This window comes from Salmo salar, chromosome ssa18 (assembly GCF_905237065.1).
Source record: "Salmo salar chromosome ssa18, Ssal_v3.1, whole genome shotgun sequence".
Classification (NCBI taxonomy): Eukaryota; Metazoa; Chordata; class Actinopteri; order Salmoniformes; family Salmonidae; genus Salmo; species Salmo salar.
In genome coordinates this window covers 72,737,633-72,761,259 of record NC_059459.1, presented here as the reverse complement: position 1 = coordinate 72,761,259, position 23,627 = coordinate 72,737,633, and the positions used below count along the sequence as shown (strand labels likewise).

Genomic DNA, 23,627 nt, shown 5'->3' with positions numbered 1-23,627 from the left:
GACCAAACTCTAGATGGCGCCACCAGTCCCTGGCAGGACCAGGTAAAGCAATTAGGATTGTAACGATAACGAACAGATTAAATGACACCATAGAGAGAACGTCTCCTATCTTTGCCATAATGGCTTCTTTCTCCATTTATCTCTATGCGTTTATATAGTGGCCAACTCCTTGAAATAAGAGAAAGGGGGGTACCTAGTCAGTTGTACAACAATGTGTCTTCCGCATTTAACCAAACCCCTCTGAATCAGAGAGGTGTGGGCGGCTGCCATAATCGACTTCCACGTCTTCGGCGCCCGGGGAACAGTGGGTTAACTGCCTTGCTTAGGGAGCGACAGATTTTTACCTTGTCAGCTCGGGGATTCAATCCAGCAACCTTTCGGTTACTGGCCCAACACTCTAACCACTATGCAACCTATTATAGTGTACTATATATAAGTTCTAAATTAGTGTACTATATAACTGCTTTGCTTGATCTTGGCCAGGTCGCAGTTGTAAATGAGAACTTGTTCTCAACTGGCCTACCTGGTTAAATAAACTTGAAATAAAAAACTTATAGGACATAGTGTCATTTGAGACTTAGCCATTAATATTGTTGAATCTGATTGATACTGATAGGAGTGCAGTGGTTTTGTAAAAAATATAATGCTGTTACTAACTCCCCTCTTAAGATTCTAGCTTTGGTGAGATGCCAGTACTGGAGGAAGAGGCTAATGCTACTACCACTACTGACCTCCTAACTCAAGGTGGCGCCACCAGTACAGAAACTTTATGGGAGTAAAAAGTGCATATGTTCTTTAGGAATGTAGTGGAGTAAAAGTTGTCAAAAATATAAATAAAGTACAGATATGCTGAAAAATTACTTTAAAGTATTACTTAACGGGGCAATCTGCTATTCAAACAATAACAAAGCGACACCCCGCCACTGTAAGGGTCTATGGAAATCCCCATCGTTAACTGAGGAGCCACCATTTATAGTTAATGGTAATTATCCAACCATTATGTTCAATATAATAATAAACTGCGTTCATCAATCTGACTCCAATATTATGTGAATAAATGCAACAGGCTGTGTACGTCTCTGGAGGAATCTAGTCAAGCTAGCGAGCCTTGCATCACCTCTCAGTATGACTATAATGGACACGTGTCTAACTTTCACCGTTATGCAATTATTAAGGGACTAGATGCAAATGGCTAATCCTAGTGACCAATGTTCTAGCATTCATGTATTGAGGCAAGCAGATCAGATGTCAAGGTGGTACCATACAGTGCATTTGGAAAGTATTCAGACCCCTTGACATTCCCCCTCCCCCATTTTGTTACGTTACAGCCTTATTCTAAAATTGATGCAATCATTTTTCCACCCTCATCAATCTACAAACAAACCCCATAATGACAAAGTGAAAACAGGTTTAGACATTTTTGCTAATTTATTATTAAAAAAACTAACAATGGAAATATAACATTTACATAAGTATTCAGACCATTTATTCAGTACTTTGTTGAAGCACCTTTGGCAGCGACTACAGCATTTTTGGGTATGACGCTACAAGCTTGGCAAACCTGTATTTGGGGAGTTTCTCTCATTCTTCTCTGCAGATCCTCTCAAGTTATGTCAGGGTGGATGGGGAGCGTCACTGCACAGCTATTTTCAGGTCTCTCCAGAGAAGTTCGATTGGTTTCAAGTCCGGGCTCTGGCTGGGACACTCAAGGACATTCAGAGACTTGTCCCGAAGCCACTCCTGTGTTGTCTTGGCTGTGTGCTTTGGGTCATTGTCCTGTTGGATGGTGAACCTTTGCCCCAGTCTGAAATCAGAGTTTATTTACAGAATTTAAAAGGCCTACCAGTGAAAGGGAAAAGCCTACCCAGAGAGAAAGGCCTGCAGAGACTAAGAAACCTACTGAAGGAGAAACGCCTACCCAGAGAGAAACGCCTACCCAGAGAGAAACGCCTACCCAGAGAGAAACGCCTACCGAAAGTGAAAGGACTAAAAAGACCAAAAGGCCTACCGAGAGGGCGAGGCCTACCGAGAGGGCGAAGCCTACCAAGAGGGCGAAGCCTACCAAGAGGGCGAAGCCTACCAAGAGGGCGAAGCCTACCGAGTGAGGCCTATCAAGTGGGAAACACCTATCAAAAAAAGTGATTTAATAAAATACTACACACTTTGCAGTGTAGCTTTGTTGTCAAATTTGATGGTTGGCCTAATATATTGTACAGTGGTTCCACAGGAGGCTGGTGAGGGGAGGACAGCTCATAATAATGACTGGAATAGAGTGAATGGATTGGTGTCAAACTATGTTTGATGTGCTTTATACGATTAAGTAGACTCCGTTCCAGCCATTACAATGAGCCCATTCTCCCCAATGAAGGTGGCACCAGCCACCTGTGGGTGGTTTAAACTCCTTTCCCTCCTCCTCATCCCCCTCTCTCCTGCCTTCTTTCTTAGGACTCTCCCAGAGTGGATGGATGCTTGTGGGATTCTCCCTGAAGATACTGGTCACACCACACCTTCACAACAGTCAGCGTGCCTGGACCAAACACTAACCACCTCCTCTTTAACATGCGGTTATATTTATCTTGCCTTTTTAATAAGCTGGCTCATTGAAATACACTGTACTGTACACTTTGGTTACCTACTTACATTGAAAATACTGAGTTACATTTAATCAGTTACATGCACAGTTACATCAGAACAGTGATTATTCACCACAAACTGGTAGAAGCGTTTTCCTTTAACGAGTCCGACGAGTCCAATGTGAAGGATATACTGCTTTCCTGGGAACAGGCCCAAATCCCTGTCATTTGCGTGAAGAGAAGACAGAGAAAAAGGGGGCGGAGGTCGGGCTGCCTTTATGAGAATTTGTTGGCGAGTGAGTAAAATGAGTAAACCCCCACTGCCATCAGTTCTATTGGCAGACATCCAATCATTGGAAAATAAAATCGATGACCTACGAGCAAGATTAAACTACCAACGGGACATTCAAAACTGTAGTATCTTATGTTTCAATGAGTTGTGGCTGAACAATGACATGAACAACATACAGCTGGCAGGTTTTACACTGTATTGGCAGGATAGAACAGCAGCATCTGGTAAGACAAGGGGTGGCGGTCTATGTATATTTGTAAACAACAGCTGGTGCACTATATCTAAGGAAGTCTCAAGGTTTTGCTCGTCTGAGGTAGAGTATCTCATGATAAGCTGTAGACCACACTACCTACCTAGAGTTTTTATCTGTATTTTTCGTATCTGTCTACATACCACCACAGACCGATGCTGGCACTAAGACCGCACTCAATGAGCTGTATACCGCCATAAGCAAACAGGAAAACGCTCATCCAGAGGCGGCGCTCCTAGTGGCCAGGGACTTTAATGCATGGAAACTTAAATCCGTTTTACCAAATTTCCACCGGCATGTTAAATGTGCAACTAGAGGGAAAAAAACTCTAGACCACGTTTTCTCCACACACAGAGACGCGAACAAAGCTCTTGCCCTCCATTTGGCAAATCTGACCATAACTCTATCCTCCTGAGTACACCACATCAGTCACTGGCTTCATCAACAAGTGCATCGATGACGTCGTCCCCACAGTGACTGTACGTACATACATACCCCAACCAGAAGCCATGGATTACAGGCAACATTCGCACTGACCTAAAGGGTAGAGCTGCCGCTTTCAAGGAGTGGGACTCTAACCCGGAAGCTTATAAGAAATCCCGATATGCCCTCCGACGAACCATCAAACAGGCAAAGTGTCAATACAGGACTACGATTGTATCGTACTACATCGGCTCCAGAGTGTGCAAAGCTGTCATCAAGGCAAAGGGTAGCTACTTTGAAGAATCTCCAAAATAAAATAGATTTTGATTTGATTAACAATTTGTTGGTTATTACATGATTCCATATGTGTTAATTCATAGTTTTGATGTCTTCACTTTATTCTACAATGTAGAAAATAGTAAAAAATATAGAAAAACCCTTGAATGAGTAGGTGTGTCCAAACTTTTGACTGGTACTGTACATATTACCTCAATTACCTCGACTAACCTGTGCCCCCGCACATTAACTCTGTACCGGTACCCTCTGTATTTAGCCTCGCTACTGTTATATTATTGTTGCTCTTTAATTATTTGTTATTTTTCTATTTTTTTACTTCAGTTTTATTTTTTTGTATTTCTTTTGTTTGTAAATACTTTCACTTATTTTTTTTAAAACTGCTTGTTGGCTAAGGGCTTGTAAGTAAGCATTTCACTAAGGTGAAATGCGCTGAATACTGTTGTATTCGGCGCATGTGACAAATGAAATTTGATTAGATTTGATTTACTACTAAATGACCTAGACGATTGGCTAACCTGTGCTCATTCACGAGAACATCTCACATCTTCCCTGTGGCTCAGTTGTTAGAGCATGGTGTGTGCAACACCAGGGTTGTGGGTTCGATTCCCACGGGGGGCCAGTATAAAAAATAAAAAAATGTATGAAATGTATGCATTCACTACTGTAAGTCGCTCTGGATAAGAGCGTCTGCTAAATGACTAAAATGTAAAAAAAAATGTAAAGCCTCCTGGGCCGCACACAAACTGTAATGTTTGTGGGCATGCAGATCGACTCGTCTCTAATGAGGGCCCACCTCACCGAAGAGAAAGTCCAGAAATTGTAGTTCACCTCAATGTTTTTGTCCAAAACCAGAAGGTGACTGTTTTTCAGTGTCAGAGACCGATGGGTCTCCTCTCCGCAGCCTCTTTTTTGACCCCATTGGGCCTTCTACACTTGCAGAGACCCCTGCAGAGTTGGTTCAATGCTCAGGGTTTACATCCCAAGGAAGACAGGTATTGTCGTCTGACTGTGTCCAAGGAATGTACCTGAGCAGTGGCAAGATAGCAATCACTGAAATTCCTTTCAGTCGAGATACGCCTGGGCAGAGTCCATCGGAGGGAACTGGTCCAAACAGACGCCTCCTTGACAGGCTGGTGAGCAGGTATTGAGGAGGAGGGAGACCAGCGGGACATGGAGCCCCAGCTGGTCCAAACTCCCCATCATCATGCTGGAGTTGAGAGAAATCCAACTAGCTGGGCTCAATTCTTCTCCTACAACTGCGAGACAAACCGGTGCTGGTACAGACAGACAGCACCACAGTGGTAGCGTACATAAACCACCAAGGGGGTTTGGGTTCCATCCGCCTCCACCAGATGGCACTTACACTTCTGCTGTGGTCACAGAAGAATCTGGCTTCACTGCAAGCTGTACACCTCCTAGGGACTCTGTAGCGGACATGCTGTCCAGCGAGGCCCTCAGGAAGGGGAGTGGCTAAAGAATCTTGCTTCACTGCGAGCTGTCCACCTCCCAGGGACTCTGCAGCGGACATGCTGTCCAGGGAGGCCCTCAGGAAGGGGAGTGGTTACCGCATCCCTGAATAGTGAGGGGAAGCAGAGTTGAATCTGTTTGCCTCAGAGAAACACACAGTGCCCCCTCTGGTTCTTGATATCCCCCCGGACCACTTGGTCTAGATGCCCTGGCTATACACCTTTCCCCGATCCCGCTGATTCCAGTGACTCTGGTCAGAATCAGGGAAGCGGGCCACCAGGTCCTTCTGATTTCCCTGAGATGGCAGAGACACCACTGGTTCAGCACAATACTGTCACTCCTAGCAGGGACAGCATGGGAACTACCTCGGAGGCTGGACCTATTATCAGCGAAAATGGTCTGGTTTAGATTTTGAGCCCTCTGTTGTTAACATCTTACAGAGTGTCAGGGCTCCGTCCACCACATGAATCTATGACACAAGGTGGCGCGAGTTCTGCCAGTGGTGTGGGGAGCAGGGGGTTGCTCCAGAATCTTGTAGCATTCATGTATTCATCAATTTATTTATTGATCTAAATTATTTGTATGCATTCATGCATCTATCTATTTATATGTGCATGTATTTATTTATTCATGTCTTAATCTATTTATGTCTGTGTGCATTTTATTTATTCATGCATTTATTTCTAATTATGGCAGATTTGGTCCTCCATACAATTTACCTACTTGTTGTTTGTTTCTATGTTCTATAGCCTGTCTCATGTTGCTATGTAGGCCTAAATAATGTTGACTGAGATTGGATGATGGAACATGATGTTCCACAGATTGCGACAGATGTCCATGGTCCATTCTATAGCCGACATTCTAATCGAACACATTTCTCCAATATTAGGTGTATGAGAATAGACAATGCGTCATTTAGCAATGCAGCCAAGGATGACTATTTTCTCAAAACATGACAAGCTTATTAAATGGGCTAAATGTAAAACAAATGATCAATAGTTTTTTTGGCACGATAAATTAACTTTAACACCCTAATTAGATGACTGTCGTTCGACTGGGCGTGTAGGCCAATAGGCTAAACATGTAGTACCAGTGACAGAATTTTTAACCGGTTCAACTTGATGCCACTTCGGTGGTTGCTTGGATGTCAGTGAGGGGATTCGATTAATCTGTCTCGGGCGTCCGGTTAGGCGTGTTTTTCACCGGGTGAAATTTGATTGCATTCGTTTTGGAACCGGGCTGCCTCATAGGCGTGAGCCAGGTGCCACGTTCAAGGCCCACGGCGACATCGGCTCAAAACAAAAGTGATGTAATTAAGCATGTGGGGTAATGAGTAGCACATGCAAAATTGATTGCCATATCTGCCTTATCAATGAAAAGTCGTTTGAAAATTCCAAAATATACTTTATGGAAATTATATGTGTTTCTGGACGATGCACCATGCTGCCTTGTTAACAAAATGACCAAGCTACACATATTACTGTTCGATTTGAGAGGCTCTTCTCCCTTACCGCTTTTCCCCGTTCACCGTCACGGTCCATAGACCGGTGTCTCGCGGCTCAGCATAATCGAATCCTCCCATTGACAGCGTCTTTCACTTGTCAAGTCTTTCTGAAGGGGCGTGACAGGTGTGGTATGTTAAAAGGATGGACTAACTACCTAGGTTGTTATTCTTTTACTTTATGTGCAAGGACGCTAGCGCACCTTTCTTATGAAGTTCATTGTGTTGTAGTACAATAAATCAACGTTTGGGATTTTTTGTTTGTTTTGTACGGGTTCACGTCTTCACTTGGCTAGTTTTCATTTTGGACTTGTCTTTATTTATTTTTTATCCAACCAGCTTTTTCAGGTTTTATGCAAAGTAAAACAGTTGCAGCGGAATTAAACGTTCGACACTACGGTATATGTATTACCATTCAGTGAATACCTCACACAACAAAGCTGAAAGGGTTACTTTGAAATCTGGTTTGATCTGTCAAGGCTTGCCTGGTCGCCATGGAGAGGCAGAACAGTCACCAAGCAACTTATTCTTCCCAACACCCATTTGTGCACACGTTGAAACTGACCAGGGCGCAGTTAATAAGGGTGAGTTGTCTTATTATACTTGAGGAAATGTGGTAAGAGATGCACAACGATCATACCTCCAAAACATAACTAACCTCTCACCATTATGCCTAGCCTGGGCAGCCGCCAGTGGGCGTTATGGATCTCCACTATCCAAACATAGCGCCCACTAGCGGCTGCCCGGCAGGCTACATTCTATTTATGCCACTTTCACACTAATCAATATTCACGATTGATTAATGATTATCCGTAATCATGGTAGCGTCCATATTTAATGTAGTCATTAAATGAAGTGTTCAGAAATATATTATATTATTATTTATAATAAAAGTGACACTACATTATTCACCATTCCGTTTCTATTGGGCACAACATGATCTGAAAACACAACCAAAACAAAATGCCTCCAACAAGTTGGTAGAGTCAACAAGTTTGATGTAGTCATTGCGTGCTAGGAATATGGGACAGAAAAGGAAACGTTTGTCTACTTTAATACACTATAAGGGAATTTGTCCAAATACTTATGACACCTTCAAATAAAACAGATATGTATGAAAATACCCACAAATAAAAAGTGACATTCTGTACTGTCGACTCATGAAATATTTGATCTGAAATTCAAAATGCTGGAGTATAGTGCCAAATTAAACATTTTAGCTTCACTGTCCAAATAAATACGAAAGGGATGTATGTCTCTGTGTGCAATGCATGTATGATACAGTTGAAGTCAGACGTTTACGTACACTTAGGTTGGAGTCATTAAAACTTGTTTTTCAACCACTCCACAAATTTCTTGTTAACAAACTATAGTTTTGGCAAGTCGGTTAGGACATCTACTTTGTGTATAACACAAGTAATTTTTCCAACAATTGTTTACAGAGAGATTATTTCACTTATAATTCACTGTATCACAATTCCAGTGGGTCAGAAGTTTACATACACTAAATTTACTGTGCCTTCAAAACAGCTTGAGAAATTACGGAAAATGATGTCATGGTTTAAGAAGATTCTGATAGGCTAGTTGACATAATTTGAGTCAATTGGAGGTGTAGCTGTGGATGTATTTCAAAACCTACCTTCAAACTCAGTGCCTCTTTGCTTGACATCATGGGAAAATCAAAAGAAATCAGCCAAGACCTCAGAACCAAAAAATTGTAGACCTTCACAAGTCTGGTTAATACTTTGGAGCAATTTCCAAACGCCTGAAGGTACCACATTCATCTGTACAAACAATAGTACGCAAGTATAAACACCATGGGACCACGCAGCCGTCATACTGCTCAGGAAGGAGATGCGTTTTGACTCCTAGACATGAATGTACTTTGGTGCGAAAAGTGCAAATCAATCCCAGAACAACAGCAAAAGACCTTGTGAAGATGCTGGAGGAAACATGTACAAAAGTATCTATATCCACAGTAGAACGAGTCCTATATCGACATAACCTGAAAGGCCGCTCAGCAAGGAAGAAGCCACTGCTCCAAAACCACCATAAATAAGCCAGACTACGGTTTGCAACTCCACATGGAGACAAAGATCGTACTTTTTGGAGAAATGTCCTCTGGTCTGATGAAACAAAAATAGAACTGTTTGGCTATAATGACCATTGTTATGTTTGGAGGAAAAAGGGGGAGGCTTGCAAGCCGAAGAACACCATCCCAACCGTGAAGCACGGGGTGGCAGCATCATGTTGTGGGGGTGCTTTGCTGCAGGAGGGACTGGTTCACTTTACAAAATAGATGGCATCATGAGGAAGGAAAAATATGTGGATATATTGAAGCAACATCTCATGACATCAGTCAGGAAATTAAAGCTTAGTCGCAAGTGGGTCTTCCAATTGGACAATGACCTCAAGCATACTTCCAAAGTTGTGGGAAAATGGCTTAACTTCTCTAGGGTCGGCGGGACGAAATCGTAACAGCCAGTGGAATCCTGTGGCGCGTTATTCAAATACCTTAGAAATGCTATTACTTCAATTTCTCAAACATATGACTATTTTACACCATTTTAAAGACAAGACTCTCGTTAATCTAACCACACTGTCCGATTTCAAAAAGGCTTTACAATGAAAGCAAAACATTAGATTATGTCAGCAGAGTACCCAGCCAGAAATAATCAGACACCCATTTTTCAAGCTAGCATATAATGTCACATAAACCCAAACCACAGCTAAATGCAGCACTAACCTTTGATGATCTTCATCAGATGACACACCTAGGACATTATGTTATACAATACATGCATGTTTTGTTCAATCAAGTTCATATTTATATCAAAAACCAGCTTTTTACATTAGCATGTGACGTTCAGAACTAGCATACCCCCCGCAAACTTCCGGTGAATTTACTAAAAATGTACTAAATTACTCACGATAAACGTTCACAAAAAGCATAACAATTATTTTAAGAATTATAGATACAGAACTCCTCTATGCACTCGATATGTCCGATTTTAAAATAGCTTTTCGGTGAAAGCACATTTTGCAATATTCTAAGTAGATAGCATCACAGGGCTAGCTATTTAGACACCCAGCAAGTTTAGCACTCACCAAAGTCAGATTTACTATAAGAAAAATTTTATTACCAATTTTTTTTTTTTTTTTTGCTGCACACCATGTACCAACTAATCTTTGGTGTTCTTCGTCAGAATGCACTCCCAGGACTTCTACTTCAATAACAAATGTTGGTTTAGTCCCAAATAATCCATAGTTATATCCAAACAGCGGCGTTTTGTTCGTGCGTTCAAGACACTATCCGAAAGGGTAAAGAAGAGTGACGAGCATGACGCATTTCGTGACAAATTTCTAAATATTCCATTACCGTACTTCGAAGCATGTCAACCGCTGTTTAAAATCAATTTTTATGCCATTTTTCTCATAAAAAAGCGATAATATTCCGACCGGGAATCTGCGTTTAGGTAAAAAGACGAAAGAAAATAAAGCATGGGGTCGACTCGTGCACGCGCCTAAGCCCATTGTCCTCTGATCGGCCACTTGCCAAAAGCGCAAATGTGTTTCAGCCTGGGGCTGCCTCGATATCATTCAGCTTTTTCCCGGGCTCTGAGAGCCTATGGGAGCCGTAGGAAGTGTCACGTTACAGCAAAGATCCTCAGTCTTCAATAAACAGAGACAAGAAGAACAAGATCTTGTCAGAGAGGGCACTTCCTGTAAGGAATCTTCTCAGGTTTTTGCCTGCCATATGAGTTATGTTATACTCACAGACACCATTCAAACAGTTTTAGAAACTTTAGGGTGTTTTCTATCCAAAGCCAATAATTATATGCATATTCTAGTTACTGGGCAGGAGTAGTAACCAGATTAAATCGGGTACGTTTTTTATCCGGCCGTGTCAATACTGCCCCCTACCCCCAACAGGTTAAGGACAACAAAGTCAAAGTATTGGAGTTGCCATCACAAAGCCCTGACCTCAATCCCATAGAAAATGTGTGGGCGGAACTGAAAAATAAATAAAATCTGAAATAATTCATTCTCTCTACTATTATTCTGACATTTCACATTCTTAAAATAAAGTGGTGATCCTAATTGACCTAAAACAGGGAATATTTACTGGGATTAAATGTCAGGAATTGTGAAAAACTGAGTTTAAATGTATTTGGTTAAGGTGTATGTCAACTTCCGACTTCAACCTACCCTATGCAATATAATATCCTCCATATATGATCATATCCCTGTCCCTCCCATCCACAGGGCATGGTGTTGGGCTCCATCCTCGTCCCCATACGAGTCTTTCTGGCTGTCCTCTGCTTCCTGATCATGTGGCCTATTGCCCGGCTTCGATTGGCTGGCCTCTCAGAGGCGGAACGGTCCCGGCCAGTAACAACAGGGTGGAGGAGATGGTTACTACACCCCATCATCTGGTTCCTTAGCCGGGCAGTGTTTTTCTTCCTGGGGTTCTTCTGGGTCCGGGTCAAAGGTTGTAGGGCGGGGTGTAAGGAGGCTCCTGTGCTGGCAGTGGCACCTCACAGTAGCTTCCTGGATATGTTGGTGCTGACGGAAACCCAGCTGCCTGCGGTGGTGTCTAGATCGGAGAACCAAAGCATTCCCGTTATAGGGGGTAAGTGTTATGTGGGAGACTGGGAGAGGCTCTGGATCAAAGTTGCCCTTTTAAAGAGACAGGATGGACATTTTTCTTTGGCATCACCTTCATTAAAAGAATCACATACATTTTCACATCATACACATTTAAACCAGTCAGTCCATCATTAATACATTCACTCACAAACAACCACTGTCCCAACTGCACTAGATAAGTACATATACCGATACAGTCTACTTTGCATTTAGTAGTCCAACAGCACAAGGAACTAATGAATATTTGAACACAACTCTCATGACTCTCTTCTGTATGTGGGCTTAAGTTGTATTTTTCCCTCTTTTTCTTTTTTCTTTTTCTCTTGTCTCTTTGTCCTGCACTCTCTTTCCCCACCTTCCCTATTTATCTTTCACCTTTTCCATCCCCTCCTCTCCTTCCTCTTCCTCGCCACCTCTCACATTTCCCTGTCTGTTCTCTAGTCTCTCTCTCCCTCTCTCTCTCACACATTTCCCTGTCTGTTCTCTCTAGTCTCTCTGTCCCTCTCTCACACAATTCCCTGTCTGTTCTCTCTAGTCTCTCTGTCCCTCTCTCTCACAATTCCCTGTCTGTTCTCTCTAGTCTCTCTCTCCCCCTCTCTCACATTTCCCTGTCTGTTCTCTCTAGTCTCTCTCTCTCCCCCTCTCTCTCTCTCTCTCTCTCTCACATTTCCCTCTGTTCTCTCTCCCTATAGAGTTTATGTCTCTCCCTCTCCTCTCTTCAGTAGCACTTCAGTGGCGTTTGTGTCCTAATGAATATAATTCTCATGTCAATATGGCTATGTCACATTATAACAGCCTTGTGTATGGTTTGTCTTTTCTCTCTCTCAGCCCTCCTGGAGTTTAACCAGTCAGTGTTGGTAAACAGGAAGGATCCAGAATCCAGAAAACGGGCTGTCGTTCAGATCAAAGAGAGGCTCATCTCCAACGGCTACTGGCCACAGGTAAGCAGGGATCAGAGGGCAGGGGTCAAAGGTCAAATTAGGCCAATGGGGGAACCGGTGTAACGTAGTAGCCCTGCCAGAGACATGCAAACCCAATTGTTGCTAGCAGACTACAAGGATTTCCTCTTGGTCTAATGGTTAAGACAGGAAACGTTGGTTCACATCCCACCAGTTACACATGTAACCTCACTGCATCAGTTTTGCGTCATATAGCACCACAACTTTGTTAACTTGCAATACCGGTATGTCACGTTCTAATAATGTTACTGGTGGCCAACAATGAACTTTACTGATGAAGGGACAGCTTTCATAGAACTGGTTTAACACACCTCTATTCATCAGTCACTGCTTTGCTTTCCCTCCTCCGAATGAACCTTCCTGATGGGACAACATAGAATTGGTTCTACTAACTCCCTTGCTTTCTAAATTCCCATTGTCTCTATTCATCAAACAGTCTCCCTCTCTCTCATGGCCAGATGCTGATGTTCCCAGAAGGCACCACTACGAACGGCACCAGTCTCATAAAGTTCAAACCTGGTAAGATTTAGACCTGGGTTCAGATACTATTTTAAATCTTTCAAATGCTTTAGCCTGCCTAGGTTGCCAGATGGGCAGGGTTTGCACTTTTGTGACTATTCTACTGGTTCCATTGTGCCAGTCAAGCTCAATCAAGCCCAGATAAAGTAGTTGAGATCATTTGAAATAGTATTTGAACCCCGGGTTGGTGAGAACATCATAAAGAATGTCACTTCTTCTACACCTAAAGTAATGGATGGTATGTTGTGTTACATAGGGGGGTGGTAGGCTGACAGGTTTGCTGTTCTGTCTCCCTCCTAGGTGCCTTCCTAGCTGGAGTCCCAGTCCAACCTGTTCTGCTGCACTACCCCAACAAACTGGTGAGTAGACTGGACTGCGTCAGTATTGGGATACAGCAGAGAAATTGAGTGGCAGAACAGAGGGATGGAACCGCTGCCTCCAGGGGTGCATGTTGTCAGGGGGAAGCAGCACTGTCACTAGTAGTTTACATACCGACGCAGCGGAAGGTGTAGGGTGAAGTTGCACGTACATTTGTACTGACTCTACACACATCCGCTCACATACAATCATCATGTGCGCTGCTGCTACTTTGTTTATCATATCCTGATGCCTAGTACCCTTACCCCTATACATATCTACCTCCATCACTCCAGTATCCCTGCACATTGTAAATATGCTATTGGAACTGACCCTGTATGCTTACTTACTACTTGTATTTATATATTGTGTTTTGTTCTACGTTGTTATTTCTAGTATTGCATTGTTGGGGTTAGAGCTAGCAAGAAAGGCATTTCACTGTACTTCTGCATGTGACATTGAAACTTGAAGTTGGCACTAGATGCTTATTTTGGGTCAGTTTTGCATTTCCCCCACTAATGGCTAAGGTTGGGCTTGTGGGATTTTAACCCGGAGCGCATTGGAATTGTGCCTGAGAGCACCCTACCTTGTCGTATAAAAAAATAGCATGTGGTTTGGTTTCTAATCATAGTTAATGTTTGTGGATGTTGGAACTCTCATGGCACCACAGCATGCCTGTACAGTCAGACGTAGGCCCATGCAATGTTCTGAACAGAATCAGATGTACTATCTGCACATGGCAGTTTACCTTCTAGAGTTATTATTTCTATGCCTTTTTAAAAAAATGCTTACTTTCTAGGATACTGTGCGCTGGACCCACAGGGGAACTACCTGGTAAGACACCATCTATATTAAATAAAAACCTTTAATAATCATTCAAATCAATCTTTATAATCATTCAAATCAATCTTTATGTGTCACATGCGCCGAATACAACAAGTGTTGACCTTACCGTAAAATGCTTACTTACAAGCCCTTAATAACCAACAGTGCAGTTCAAGAACTAAAGTAAAACATAATAAAAAAGTAACACAATAAAATAACAACGAGGCCATATAGAGGAGGTACCGGTACCGAGTCAGTGTACAGGTTAGTTGAGGTAATTTGAAGTGACTATGCATAGATAATAAACAGCGAGTAGCAGCAGTGTACAAAACAATTGGGGGGAGGGGTGGTGGCCATTTTATTAATTGTTCAGCAGTCTTATGGCTTGGGGGTAGAAGCTTTTAAGGAGACCTTTAGACCTAGACTTGGCGCTCCGGTACCACTTGCCGTGCGGCTGCAGAGAAAACAGTCTATGACTTGGGTGACTGGAGTCTCTGACAATTTTATGGGCTTTCCTCTGACACCGCCTATTATATTGGTCCTGGATGGCAGGGAGCTTGGCCCCAGTGATGTACTGGGCCATACACACTACCCTCTGTAGCGCTTTACGGTCAGATGCCAAGCAGTTGCCATACCAGGCGGTGATGCAACCGGTCAGGATGCTCTCTGGTGCAGCTGTATAACCTTTTGAGGATCTGGAGACCTATGCCAAATCTTTTCAGTCTCCTGAGGGGGAAAAGGTTTTGTCGTGCCCTCTTAATGACCGTCTTGGTGTGTTTGGACCATGATAGTTCATTGCTGATGTGGACACCAAGGAACTTGAAACTCTTGACCCGCTCCACTACAGCCCCGTCTATGTTAATGGGGGCCTGTTCGACCCGCCTTTTCCTGTAGTCCACGATCAGCTCCTTTGTCTTGCTCACATTGAGGAAGAAGTTGTTGTCCTGGCGCCACACTGCCAGTTCTCTGACCTCCTCCCTATAGGCTGTCTCATCGTTGTCGGTGATCAGGCCTACCACTGTTGTGTTGTCAGAAAACTTACTGATGGTGTTGGAGTCGTGTTTGGCCACCCAGTCATGGGTGAACATGGAGTACAGGAGGGGCCTAGTACACACCCCTGAGGGGCCCCAGTGTTGAGGATCAGCGTGGCAGATGTGTTGTTGCCTACCCTTACCACCTGGGGGCGGCCCGTCAGGAAGTTCAGGATCCAGTTGCAGAGGGAGGTGTTTAGTCCCAGGGTCCTTAGCTTAGTGATGAGCTTTGAGGGTACTATGGTGTTGAACACTGATCTGTAGTCAATGAACAGCATTCTCACATAGGTGTTCCTATTGTCCAGGTGAGAAAGCGAGTGTGGCGTGCAATAGAGATTGCATCATCTGTGGATCTGTTGGGGCTGTATGCGAATTGGAGTGGGTCTAGGGTGTCCGGGAGGATGCTGTTGTGAGCCTTGAGCAGCCTTTCAAAGAACTTAATGGCTGCAGAAGTGAGTGCTACGGGCCGGTAATCATTTAGGCAGGTTAACTTCGTATTCTTGGGCACAGGGACTATGGTGGTCTGCTTGAAACATGTGGGTATTACAGACTCGGTCAGGGAGATGTTGAAAATGTCAGTGAAGACACTTGCCAGTTGGTCCGCGCATGCTTTGAGTACACGTCCTGGTAATCCATCTGGCCCTGCGGCTGTGTGAATGTTGACCTGTTTAAGGGTCTTGCTCACATCGGCTACCGAGAACGTTATCACACAGTCATCCAGAACAGCTGGTGCTCTCGTTCATGCTTCAGTGTTGCTTGCCTCGAAGCGAGCATAAAAGGCATTTAGCTCGTCTGGTAGGCTCGAGTCACTGGGCAGCTCGCGTCTGGGTTTCCCTTTGTAGTCCGTAATAGTTTTCAAGCCCTGCCACATCCGATGAGCGTCAGAGCTCATTATCAACTTCATTATCAAATCTCAATTTCACATACATATTATTGGAAACAAGTTGTCAATAGATGATATTTCACTGCTTGGTGGGGGTGTTTTTCCCTCCAGGGTTGAGGCATTGTGGCACACCTGCTCTCAGCTCTACACTAACGTTACTGTTGAGGTAAGGCCATATTGTCCATAATCAGAATGGTCACTCACAGAAGAAAAGCGTCCTGTTTTCTCATTGGCTGTAATACCTGTCAGTAAAAAATGTATGTTCTCTTATTGGCTACAGTACCTGCCAGTATACACCCCCTCCCAGGAGGAGAAGGATGACCCTAATCTGTATGCAGACAATGTCCAGAAACTCATGGCCAAGTGAGTCTACACAGCGTGTGTGTGTAGTTTGTGGACATTTCCCAATGTTTGGCATGATGTGGTCAATTTTGCCTCTGTATTTGCATAATGTATACTTGGCTGTCTGTTTGCTTTGGATGCATGTATTTTATGAAGGTGTGTAGATGATTCTAACATCTGTAACCTCTTGTGTCTATCAGGACCCTGGGCATCCCGGCGACAGACCATGTGATGGAGGGGCGTGTTCCTACCAGAAAACTGGGAGGGCTCTCCCTCCCCCTAGAACCACCTGCCAGAGAAACTCTCTCTCTGCTGCACAAAGACGGGTAAGAGGTGTGTGTGTGTGTGTGTGTGTGTGTGTGTGTGTGTGTGTGTGTGTGTGTGTGTGTGTGTACACTACATGACCAAAAGTATGTGGACATCTGCTTGTCAAACATCTCATTCCAATATCATGGGCATTAATATGGAGCTGGTCCCCCCTTTGCTGCTATAACAGCCTCCACTCTTCTGGGAAGGCTTCCCACTAGATGTTGGAACATTTCTGCAGGGACTTTCTTCCATTCAGTCACGAGCATTAGTGAGGTCAGGCACTGATGTTGGGCGATTAGGCCTGGCTCGCATTTGGCATTCGATGGGGTTGAGGTCAGGGCTCTGTGCAGGCCAGTCAAGTTGTTCCACACCGATCTCGACAAACCATTTCTGTATGGACCCCGCTTTGTGCATTGGGGCATTGTCATGCTGAAACAGGAAAGGGCCTTCCCCAAACTGATGCCACAAAGTTGGAAGCGCAGTATCGTATAGAATGCATTGTATGTTGTAGCGTTAAGATTTCCCTTCACTGGAACTAAGGTGTCTAGCCCGAACCATGAAAAACAGCCCCAGACCTTTATTCCTCCTCCACCAAACTTTACAGTTGGCACTATGCATTGGGGCAGGTAGCGTTCTCCTGGCATCTGCCAAACCCAGATTAGTCCATCGGACTGCCAGATGGTGAAGCGTGAGTCATCACTCCAGAGAACACGTTTCCACTGCTCCAGAGTCCAATGGTGGCGAGCTTTACAACACTCCAGCCGGCGCTTGGCATTGCGCATGGTAATCTTAGGCTTGTGTGCAGCTGCTCAGCCATGGAAACCCATTTCATAAAACGCCAGACAAACAGTTATTGTGCTGATGTTGCTTCCAGACGCAGTTTGGAACTTGGTAGTGAGTGTTGCAACCGAGGACAGGTGATTTTTATACGCTACACGCTTCAGCACTCTGCGGTCCCGTTCTGTGAGCATGTGTGGCCTACCACTTCGCGACTGAGCCGTTGTTGCTCCTAGACATTTCCACTTCACAATAACAGCACTTACAGTTGACCGGGGCAGCTCTAGCAGGGCAGAAATGTGACAAACTGACTTGTTGGAAAGGTGGCATCCTATGACGGTACCACGTTGAAAGTCACTGAGTTCTTCAGTAAGGCCATTCTACTACTGTCAGCAACGGGTGTGGCTGAAAGGCACAAATGCAGTCATTTGAAGGTGTCCACTTTTGGCCATGTAGTTTATGTGTAGGTAGACTCTTGATCTATGGCTGTGTGTTTGATGGTGACTAAGCTGATGTTTTCCTTGTGTGCAAGACTTAAATGATTGTCTATAAACATCCTGCTAACCTCTCTCTCACCCCTCATCTATCTCTCTCACCCCTCATCTCTCTCACCCCTCATCTCTCTCTCTCGCCCCTCATCTCTCTCTCTCGCCCCTCATCTCTCTCTCTCGCCCCTCATCTCTCTCTCTCTCGCCCCTCATCTCTCTCTCTCTCGCCCCTCATCTCTCTCTCTCTCTCTCTCGCCCCTCATCTCTCTCTCTCTCTCTCGCCCCTCATCTCTCTCTCTCTCTCTCGCCCCTCATCTCTCTCTCTCTGCCCCTCATCTCTCTCTCTCTCGCCCCTCATCTCTCTCTCTCTCTCGCCCCTCATCTCTCTCTCTCTCGCCCCTCATCTCTCTCTCTCTCGCCCCTCATCTCTCTCTCTCTCGCCCCTCATCTCTCTCTCTCTCTCGCCCCTCATCTCTCTCTCTCTCTCGCCCCTCATCTCTCTCTCTCTCTCGCCCCTCATCTCTCTCTCTCTCTCTCTGCCCCTCATCTCTCTCTCTCTCTCTCTCGCCCCTCATCTCTCTCTCTCTCTCTCTCTCGCCCCTCATCTCTCTCTCTCTCTCTCGCCCCTCATCTCTCTCTCTCTCTCGCCCCTCATCTCTCTCTCTCTCTCGCCCCTCATCTATCTCTCTCTCGCTCTCTCTCGCCCCTCATCTCTCTCTCTCTCTCTCTGCCCCTCATCTATCTCTCTCTCTCTCTCTCGCCCCTCATCTATCTCTCTCTCGCCCCTCATCTATCTCTCTCTCTCTCTCGCCCCTCATCTCTCTCTCTCTCGCCCCTCATCTCTCTCGCCCCTCATCTCTCTCTCTCTCGCCCCTCATCTCTCTCTCCTCATCTCTCTCCTCCTCATCTCTCTCTCCTCATCTCTCTCGCCCCTCATCTCTCTCTCTCTCGCCCCTCATCTCTCTCTCTCGCCCCTCATCTCTCTCTCTCTCGCCCCTCATCTCTCTCTCCTCATCTCTCTCGCCCCTCATCTCTCTCCTCATCTCTCTCTCCTCATCTCTCTCGCCCCTCATCTCTCTCTCTCGCCCCTCATCTCTCTCTCTCTCTCGCCCCTCATCTCCCTCACCCCTCTCTCATCAATCTCTCGCCCCTCTCTCATCTCTCTCGCCCCTCTCTCATCTCTCTCTCGCCCCTCTCATCTCTCTCTCGCCCCTCATCTCTCTCGCTCTCTCGACCCTCATCTCTCTCGCTGTCTCGCCCCTCTCATCTCTCTTGCTCGCTCTCTCTCTGCCCCTCTTATTTCTCTCTCTCCCCCCTCTCATCTTTCTCACTCTCCATCCTCAGTCTCAGAGAGTCCGAGGTGGAGGCAGCACTGAGTAAGATGATTGACAGGTGTCAGTCAGAACAGGGTTGGAGGGCTGGTGTGGATGAGCTGGCCCCACTCCTGGGACTGACAGACAGACAGACTGCTGCTAAGATCTGTGGACTCTACTCCAAGGTAAACTACTCCAAGGTTAAACTGGCCACCACCAACCGGCGTCAAGTGTGGTGTGTGTGCTTCTGTGTCGAGTACTGAAGTAGTAGATTTCCTTAAGTATTCCTTGGTGTTGTGTACTTTACATACTCTGTGTGTGTGTATGTGTTAACAGTACGTGTGTGTGTTCCAGGATGACATGGTGGACCTCAGACAGATCTATTTAAGTGTGACATCAGTCTCCGGGCTTCTGGGATTTAAGTCCCTCCTTCACACTGCATTCACTGTAAGTTCTGCTCCAAGTGTGTGTAGAGTAGATGTAGAACCCCAGTGTTTGTGTAGAGTGGATTTAGAACCCCAGTGTTTGTGTAGAGTGGAGTGAGAACCTCAGTGTTTGTGTAGAGTGGATTTAGAACCCCAGTGTTTGTGTAGAGTGGATTTAGAACCCCAGTGTTTGTGTAGAGTGGATTTAGAACCCCAGTGTTTGTGTAGAGTGGAGTGAGAACCTCAGTGTTTGTGTAGAGTGGATTTAGAACCCCAGTGTTTGTGTAGAGTGGATTTAGAACCCCAGTGTTTGTGTCGAGTGGATTGAGAACCCCAGTGTTTGTGTAGAGTGGATTGAGAACCCCAGTGTTTGTGTAGAGTAGATTTAGAACCCCAGTGTTTGTGTAGAGTAGATTTAGAACCCCAGTGTTTGTGTAGAGTGGATTGAGAACCCCAGTGTTTGTGTAGAGTGGATTGAGAACCCCAGTGTTTGTGTAGAGTGGATTTAGAACCCCAGTGTTTGTGTAGAGTGGATTGAGAACCCCAGTGTTTGTGTAGAGTGGATTGAGAACCCCAGTGTTTGTGTAGAGTGGATTGAGAACCCCAGTGTTTGTGTAGAGTGGATTTAGAACCCCAGTGTTTGTGTAGAGTGGATTGAGAACCCCAGTGTTTGTGTAGAGTGGATTGAGAACCCCAGTGTTTGTGTAGAGTAGATTTAGAACCCCAGTGTTTGTGTAGAGTAGATTTAGAACCCCAGTGTTTGTGTAGAGTAGATTTAGAACCCCAGTGTTTGTGTAGAGTAGATTTAGAACCCCAGTGTTTGTGTAGAGTAGATTGAGAACCCCAGTGTTTGTGTAGAGTAGATTTAGAACCCCAGTGTTTGTGTAGAGTAGATTTAGAACCCCAGTGTTTGTGTAGAGTATACATGTTAAACTTGGTATGTACGATATGAAGTTATACGTTTGAACCTATAACTGTATGTACTATACGTAGCCTGGATCCCAGATTGGTTAGTGCTCTTGTCAACTCCAACATGTTTGGAATGACAATTCAATAAGGAGTTGGCAAGGGAGTAGAAATAGACTGGCACCCAGGCGGTACGTCCGGTTACTACGGTATAAAGAGGACGCTTTAACCTATAAACTACATGAATATATTTTATATAAACTACATGAATATATTTTACATAGACAGTATATAAAATGGTATATATTTACGTAAACGTATATATTTGAACCCAGTGTAAACTGTCTGCAGCTGTATGACAGAGAGTGTAGTGGCAGTCTGACTGCAGTGGACGTGTCTGACCTGATGGGGGCGCTAGTGGGGAGTCCTCAGTACCACACAGAGGAATTGTACACTGAACTGTCCTTGAGAGGAGCGCCCACCGAACGTAAGCCCAGGCACCCATCCATTAACAATGTTGACATTGAAATACATGAATAACTTGAAACTTATCTTGATTATTAGTGGTGTATTAGAAACTTCTCCGCCTGTTTGTTGGGCACAAACCAAGTCTGTGATTTGACCCTAGTTATGGCTGTTTCTCAATTAGTCTTTCTGCGATCCCTCGCAACCCATCTCCTCGCCTCCTTCTCAACAGCATTCGAGAAGTTCCAATGACCTTTTTCTCCAATGAGAAGGAGGCAAGGAGAGCAGATGCAAGGAATCGAGGAAAGATTAATTGAGAAAGCCATGTCCCGTTGTTCGTCCCACTGTCCCTTGGAACTGCAATGCTATGTGGTTGTATCTCTACAGAAGACCTGTTCAGAGTGCTGACCACCCACCCCACCTATCAGAAACTGATCAGCGAGTACTTCACACCTGGGGGGGTGGAGTCCACACCACCATCCTCTCCTCTGACCAAAGGGAAGGCGGGGAACAACAATGCAGGATCGCCTAGCGACAACAGAACGACCTTGCCTTACAAAACGGCTGATAACGGCTCTCCTCTGCCCAGTAAGAAGAACGACTGAGTGAAGGAACTCTGAAGCATACTGATAGAATTCCTAGAACGGACTGGGCAGTTATTACAGATTAATCTATATGGGTGGGCTTACTTACAAAATGGCTGCCATACATCGACTTGAATGGGGAGCCCCTTCTAGGAATTCTATTTCTAATGGGGCTTACACCATTTTGTGAAATTGAAGAAAAACCTAAGGCAGCTCAACAGTATCGACAGTAATGCCAATATAACACGCTGTTCTCTAACAAATCGAAGGGAACGACTCATAGTAAACTAGTGCGTAATGTCTTTCAGATGGGTTATATATGGTCTTTTAAGACTTGTTTACAATGTACATAGCTACATAGCTAGCTATGTACATTGTAAACAATTGTAATTGTTACACAATTCTCTGGATCTGCCTGTCAAGATGCTGGGAAAATAGTATCACGATAGTTGTTATTTATAAATGTAATACGATTTTAATAAAATTAAGAGTGTCTGTCTTATTTTGTACTGCTTGAAATGGGATGTGGTATGTGAATTTGTATTGTTTTAAAGAACAAAATATACAAACCAAATGAATATGTAAATTACTATTCTCAGGATTTTATATTGTATTTTACATTTCATCTATTAAACTGAATATTACATATATACATCGGACTCCTTTTGTTTCATTGTAGCCTTATTTTAAAGACGCCTTCTTCCTTTTCCTTTGAAGTTTGTTTCTCCCATCCTTCCGCCCTCTCTTCTCACTCAGTCGCTGTCTTTTACCTACTCTCTGGCTCCATCTCTCTCTCGCTCTGTCCATCTCTTGCTTTCTCTTGGGCTCCACTTTCTCTCTCTTCTCGTCAGATGTGTGACCCTCTGCCTGTGTTGGTTCATCCTCCTCCACTTTACTGAGCGTGGCTGGGATGGGAGGATGAATGGTCTCTCCCTTTCTTTTTCCTCCCTCTGTTTTTCCTGTCCTCCGTTCAGTTACGGGGGACAGAACTGTTTCTTTCTCAATTTTCCCTTCACTGTGTTTGGTTCTGGATGCTGGAATTATCTTTACCTCTATTTTGTTTTCTGTTGTCCCTCTGTTTCCCGTTATCTTAGCATCGGTTTCTACCTTCTCTATTTTTGCTTTGGAAGAGGAGGTGGATTCCTCTGTAAGTCCTCTCCTGTTTTTAGTTTTAAGCTTTTTTAATCCTAAATGGCTCCCTTCTTTAGATTGAACCACTACTTGTATTTCCTTCTTCCCTCCCATATCCCCACTCTCCCCCGCCTTCCTTTTCATTCCTTTACGGTTTAGACCCCTGTTGGTTACGAATGCATCATTCTCGATAGTCCCTTCCCCCTCGACAGTTTTACATTTCAGATTTTCTGTCACTTGCTCTTCTACCTTATCCCCTTGTTTCCCCGTCTCCTTCTCTGCAGTGTTTGCGGACTCTTCCTTCTGCTCCTTCCTGCCCATTACGGCTTTAGCATGCCTCGTTCTTGTCATGGGACTTGGAATAGGAAATGACTTTTCAGTCCTCTCCTCCTTTGTCTCGTTCCCTTGTTTTCCTGTCTCTTTCTCTGCTGGTTTTGGTTTATCCTCTTTCTTTCCCTCTACATCCTTCCTTCTTGCTCTAGTCACAGGACTTCTAAGACTAGGCTTCTCAATCTTCTCGCTCTCTTTTTTCTCCATCTCTCCATCTATCTCCATATTTGCTGTGCTCGGCTCCTTCTCGTCTTTCCTCTCGACGTCGTTCTTTCCCCATTTTGTTCTTGTCATAGGACTGAGCTCTTTCAACGTCACCTTCCCTGAGGTTGGTACGTCCTCCCTCTCTTCTCTCCCTCTCTCTTCCCTCTCTTTATCAGTGTAGATATTAGGGGTAGTAGTCATGGCCTCTTTTTTAGCCGTGCGTGGATTCTGTTCTTTCTTACACTCTTCAGCTCTCCAGTTCCCTCTAGTCGTTATCATACGGCTTGTCGCAGTACTAGTCATGCGACAGGGGTTTTCAGTCCTCT

General features: G+C 44.6%; 1 protein-coding gene across 2 annotated transcripts; it reads left to right on the top strand.

The window, feature by feature from the left end:
* The first annotated feature begins 6,913 nt into the window (after positions 1-6,913).
* Positions 6,914-22,288, top strand: LOC106577939 (lysophospholipid acyltransferase LPCAT4-like). Of its 2 annotated transcripts, none has more exons than XM_014156414.2 (13): positions 6,914-7,387; positions 11,070-11,436; positions 12,282-12,394; positions 12,871-12,931; positions 13,232-13,290; positions 14,088-14,122; positions 16,139-16,193; positions 16,308-16,390; positions 16,570-16,695; positions 19,288-19,441; positions 19,611-19,703; positions 20,939-21,074; positions 21,440-22,288. In XM_014156414.2, exons 1-13 carry the CDS (start codon positions 7,298-7,300, stop codon positions 21,655-21,657), a joined length of 1,590 nt encoding a protein of 529 aa, XP_014011889.1. In that variant the 5' UTR covers positions 6,914-7,297; the 3' UTR covers positions 21,658-22,288. The 2 variants fall into 2 exon arrangements, with proteins under 2 accessions (XP_014011889.1, XP_014011888.1); XM_014156413.2 differs by having other exon boundaries at positions 19,288-19,456.
* Positions 22,289-23,627: the final 1,339 nt, after the last annotated feature.

Coding starts and splice junctions, on each gene's coding strand:
- LOC106577939 (XM_014156413.2), top strand. CDS start 7,298: ATGGAGAGGCAGAACAGTCACCAAGCAACTTATTCTTCCCAACACCCA. Junction 7,388..11,069: donor CCAGGGCGCAGTTAATAAGG/GTGAGTTGTCTT, acceptor TCCCATCCACAG/GGCATGGTGTTGGGCTCCAT. Junction 16,696..19,287: donor TCTCTGCTGCACAAAGACGG/GTAAGAGGTGTG, acceptor CTCCATCCTCAG/TCTCAGAGAGTCCGAGGTGG.